This window comes from Rhinopithecus bieti, unplaced genomic scaffold, assembly GCF_001698545.2.
Source record: "Rhinopithecus bieti isolate Rb0 unplaced genomic scaffold, ASM169854v2 scaffold_7888, whole genome shotgun sequence".
Taxonomy (NCBI): domain Eukaryota; kingdom Metazoa; phylum Chordata; class Mammalia; order Primates; family Cercopithecidae; genus Rhinopithecus; species Rhinopithecus bieti.
Window position 1 is genome coordinate 1,119,726 of NW_016805944.1, and position 5,063 is coordinate 1,124,788.

At 61.5% G+C, this 5,063-nt stretch overlaps 1 protein-coding gene across 1 annotated transcript; it reads left to right on the top strand.

Annotated features, from left to right (window-relative positions):
* Window positions 1-4: 4 nt before the first annotated feature.
* On the top strand, window positions 5-2,293 carry IRF2BP1 (interferon regulatory factor 2 binding protein 1). The gene has a single exon (XM_017874340.1). It carries the CDS (start codon window positions 125-127, stop codon window positions 1,877-1,879), a length of 1,755 nt encoding a protein of 584 aa, XP_017729829.1. The 5' UTR covers window positions 5-124; the 3' UTR covers window positions 1,880-2,293.
* Window positions 2,294-5,063: the final 2,770 nt, after the last annotated feature.

Consider the following 5,063-nt stretch of genomic DNA (forward strand, 5'->3'; position numbering starts at 1 on the left):
GGCCGACCCGGAGGCCCGACCGTGGCTCGCGCTGTCCCGGGGACGCGGATCGAACGTCGGCGGCGCGGATCGCACGTCGGCGGCCGGTGGAACGCCGGAGCCGGGCGGCGCGCGGACTGGGGCCATGGCGTCTGTGCAGGCGTCCCGCCGCCAGTGGTGCTACCTGTGCGACCTGCCCAAGATGCCGTGGGCCATGGTGTGGGACTTCAGCGAGGCCGTGTGCCGCGGCTGCGTGAACTTCGAGGGCGCGGACCGCATCGAACTGCTCATCGATGCCGCCCGCCAGCTCAAGCGCAGCCACGTGCTCCCCGAGGGCCGCTCGCCCGGGCCCCCGGCCCTTAAGCACCCGGCCACCAAGGACCTGGCTGCGGCCGCCGCACAGGGACCCCAGCTGCCGCCCCCGCAGGCCCAGCCCCAGCCGTCAGGGACCGGCGGCGGCGTCTCGGGCCAGGACCGCTATGACAGGGCCACATCATCGGGCCGCCTCCCCCTGCCCTCGCCCGCCCTAGAGTACACTCTGGGGTCCCGCCTGGCCAATGGGCTGGGCCGTGAGGAGGCCGTGGCTGAGGGGGCGCGAAGGGCCTTGCTTGGCTCCATGCCTGGCTTGATGCCCCCTGGGCTGCTGGCAGCTGCAGTGTCTGGCCTGGGAAGCCGAGGCCTGACTCTGGCACCCGGCTTGAGTCCTGCCCGTCCCCTCTTCGGCTCCGATTTCGAGAAAGAGAAGCAGCAGAGGAATGCGGACTGTCTGGCAGAACTGAACGAGGCCATGCGGGGCCGGGCAGAGGAATGGCACGGGCGCCCCAAAGCAGTGCGGGAACAGCTACTGGCGCTGTCCGCCTGCGCCCCGTTCAATGTGCGCTTCAAGAAGGATCACGGGCTGGTGGGGCGAGTGTTCGCCTTCGATGCTACTGCCCGTCCTCCAGGATACGAGTTCGAGCTGAAGCTCTTCACCGAATACCCCTGTGGTTCCGGCAATGTGTATGCCGGCGTCCTGGCGGTGGCTCGCCAGATGTTCCACGATGCTCTGCGGGAGCCGGGCAAGGCACTGGCTTCCTCGGGCTTCAAGTACCTCGAATATGAACGCCGGCATGGCTCAGGAGAATGGCGGCAGCTGGGCGAGCTGCTTACCGACGGCGTCCGCAGCTTTCGCGAGCCAGCTCCCGCGGAGGCCCTGCCCCAGCAGTACCCAGAGCCCGCCCCTGCGGCTCTCTGTGGCCCACCACCGCGAGCCCCATCCCGGAACCTGGCGCCCACGCCGCGCCGTCGCAAGGCATCCCCCGAGCCGGAGGGCGAGGCGGCTGGGAAGATGACCACCGAGGAGCAGCAACAACGGCACTGGGTGGCACCTGGCGGCCCGTACTCCGCTGAGACCCCTGGTGTCCCCTCGCCCATTGCCGCCCTGAAGAATGTGGCCGAAGCCCTGGGCCACTCACCCAAGGACCCTGGCGGAGGTGGAGGGCCTGTGCGTCCAGGGGGCGCCAGCCCTGCAGCCTCCTCCACTGCCCAGCCGCCAACCCAGCATCGCCTTGTGGCCCGCAATGGTGAAGCAGAAGTCAGTCCCACAGCGGGGGCCGAAGCGGTCAGCGGGGGTGGCGGCGGCACTGGGGCGACCCCTGGGGCTCCCCTGTGCTGTACCCTGTGCAGGGAGCGGCTAGAAGACACCCACTTCGTCCAGTGCCCCTCGGTGCCCGGACACAAGTTCTGCTTTCCCTGCTCCCGGGAGTTCATCAAGGCGCAGGGCCCGGCCGGAGAGGTATACTGCCCGAGCGGAGACAAGTGCCCGCTGGTCGGCTCCTCCGTGCCCTGGGCCTTCATGCAGGGCGAAATCGCCACCATCCTTGCTGGAGACATCAAGGTTAAGAAAGAAAGGGACCCCTAGGCTACCACTGCCTCCAGGCTACTGCCCTCTGCCCTTTTGCTACCCACCGCTGACGCGGATAAATTATTCCCTCCCCGACCCAGCCCGGTGCCACCCCTATCTGTGTACATACTCCCTTCCTCCACCCAGATGGGTCCCCTGGGGTAGATGCATTGTGGGTGGGGGGAGAAAGCTTGTGGCTCCTGTCCGAGGGGATGTTTGGGGTCCCTTGGCCCCTCCAGTTTCCCTCTGTCCTTGGCTTGGCTTTGCTGCTGCTTGTAGTTGGGGAAGAGGTGGGCACCTCCTCCTTGAGAAGGGACCTCCTGAAAATTCGCTCTTTATAAACGAGGCAAAAGCATTTTATTGCCCCCCCCTCTCCCGCCCCCTTCTGCTCCTTCAATAAACCGAAAGATGGGTTTTTTTTTCTTCTTCTTCTTAGTCCCTTGGTTGTGTGAGATGCTGCGCCCCCTTTGGGACTGAACTAGTCCTGCGAGGGCGAGGACGTTGCGCGGTAGCCTCCAGGTGGCGCCCTGCACCCAGGCGGTCCCGCCGGCCGACCTTCAGCAAGTGCGACCCACTGGTCACGTTTTAGCCATCGGCCCGTTTTCCAGATGAAAGAACTGAGGCTCAGAGAGGGGATGTCTCCTGCAGGGGAGCCACAGATAGTCTCGGGAGTAGATTACCCTTCAGTAGCTGGCGCATCCCCTATCTACCTGAAAGGTGGAGGACTCAGCGCCTACGTGGGGAGGGGAAAGAGGCAGTGAGAGGTTTCCTAGAAGAAACCGGCAGGGGGTTCTTGCTGAGTAGAAGGGATAATTTAGAGTAGACTGCTAGAGGGACTGCCTGAGGAAAGAGGAAATTTACCTCCACGGGATGCCTAGAAACAACTTGGCTACTTCTCGCCTCTGGTGGTGCCCCAGAGGCGGACGTTTGGGAAGCCCCAACTGGACTCCTCGCCCTCGTGAAGGGAGACAAGCCCCTTCGGCAGCCACCCTAGAGAGCAGAGCGAAAGGCACTCGCCCCGCGGCTGCCTCTGATGTGCGCGGCCTTGTCCCGCACCTGTCCGGGTGGCTGATCATTAACCAGGACTTCCTGCTCGCTGGCGTCACGGGGCGGGGCCTGAGCGGGCTGCGGCAAAGCAGGGGTTAAGGGGAGGGGGCGGCCCCAAGAGCCCAGCCCCCACCCCTGCGGCCTCCCCGGCCAAGCCGAGGTGGTGAGATTCCGGGAAGGGGGAATGCGGGGCTCAAAGGCCCGCGGATGGACCGATATAGGGAATGATTGTCCTACCACCACCCAGCACTGTCAGACAGCTCTGGGACCCGAGGTTGTCCCCAGATCCCCTTGGGAACCCAGGGTTCCCATCACCTAAATCTGGAGGCCCCTAAAGTCCTACCCCATCAGCCCGGTTATGCAGGGGTCCCACCCATACTTGCATACCTACATGTCCTAACTCCCAGATATTAGGGATCCCTAGGGCTTCAACTTTCGCATCTGGAGGACCCTCTGTTCTTGGACTGAGGTGTCCCATCCTTCCTCACCCCCCAGCCATCAGCTCTCAGGTGTTCTGCCACCCCTGGCACTGCCAGCCTGGGCTCAGGGCAGGGCTGGGAAAACCACCCCTGATTAAATACACCAGGTGATAAGCCCGGGGCAAGAGAGACCTGGATGGAGCTCTATGCCGGGGCTCCCCTCCCAGGCAAGCCTCTGGCTTCCCCTGACCCAGCTCTGCAGACCCAAGTGCTGGGTATCTCACCCATCCCCAAATCTTTAGAGCTGGAGGCCTCTAGACACCTGGCTCCTATGCTGCAGTGGGAGCTAAATTGCTGTGGAGGACACCTGGTCCTTTAAGAACAGCTGGTAAGTGGGTGGGGGGCAGGGGAGTCACCCCCAGCCTGGCTGGTGTGTATTCTAGATAGAGGTCGAGTTAACCATTAACAGAGCAGAAGGCCTGACCTGTGTGGGTGTGGGGGCTGGATCAGCCCCCCTTCCCCCAGTGCCAGGGTGGGGCCAGGGTGGAGGGGTTCTGGATTTATTTGGGAATCAGGGAGCAGGTGCAGAGACTTCGCGACAAACGGGAAACACAGAGAGACACTCAGGGAATGATGGGAGACAACAGAGGTGGGGAGGGAGAGATGCGGAGACCAGCTCACTGAAAGAGACAAGGAGACACAGGAGCCGGAGACCCAGCAAGACAGGGAGAGACTCGAGAGAACTTCAGAGATGAGGCAGACACAGAGAAGGAGAGACAGAAAAGAAAAGGAAATGGACAATATTCTGATAGATTGAGCCAGACTGAGGTAACAGATGAGATGCCAACAACACAGACGCAAAAGAGGGGAGACTGAGATGCAGAGAGAAGGCAATAAAGAAGAGATGAGAAAAAAAGGAGAGATGAGAAAGACTGAAATCAGGAAAAGGCACAGGTGTGAACTAGAGTGATGACATCCTCAAACTCAAAAGTTCTGTGAGACAGGCAGGGAACGGGAGAAAGTGCAAGATTCTATCTGTTTGGGTCATTTGATCCCCAGTCAAGGCACCTTCTCCAGGAAGCCCTCCCTGACCCCCAGGCTGCATCAGGTGCCATTTCTGCACCCCACATATCCCTCTGTGCTCCCCCAGTCCCAGCCCTGTCCATTCTGGAGTGTTGCTGTCTGGCAAGCCGACTGTGAGCCCCAGAAGGGCAAGGCCAGGGCTGTCTTGATCACCACTGCATCCCCAGCATCACCCAGCACAGGGTCAGCTTAAGGGATGGATAGATTAATGGGCTGCTTCTCTTCCTCAACAAGTGTTTATTCAGCATCCACCATGTGACAACCACTGGGGGAGATAATGTGGATGGAACAGGAAACAGAATCCAGCCCCTGCTCTCATGGAGCTGGCATTCAGGTGAGAGATGCAAACAGGACAATAAAATATGACAGCCGGCCGGGCGCGGTGGCTCACGCCTGTAATCCCAGCACTTTGGGAGGCCGAGGCGGGCAGATCATGAGGTCGGGAGATCGAGACCATCCTGGCCAACATGGTGAAATCCCGTCTCTACTAAAATACAAAAAATTAGCTGAGCGTGGTGGCGCATGCCTGTAGTCCCAGCTACTCGGGAGGCTGAGGCAGGGGAATCGGTTGAACCCAGGAGGCAGAGGTTGCAGTGAGCCAAGATCACGCCACTGCACTCCAGCCTGGTGACAGAGCAAGACTCCGTCTCAAA

What these genes read in the sequence shown, in the direction of transcription:
- IRF2BP1 (XM_017874340.1), top strand. Translation starts at nt 125, where the DNA reads ATGGCGTCTGTGCAGGCGTCCCGCCGCCAGTGGTGCTACCTGTGCGAC.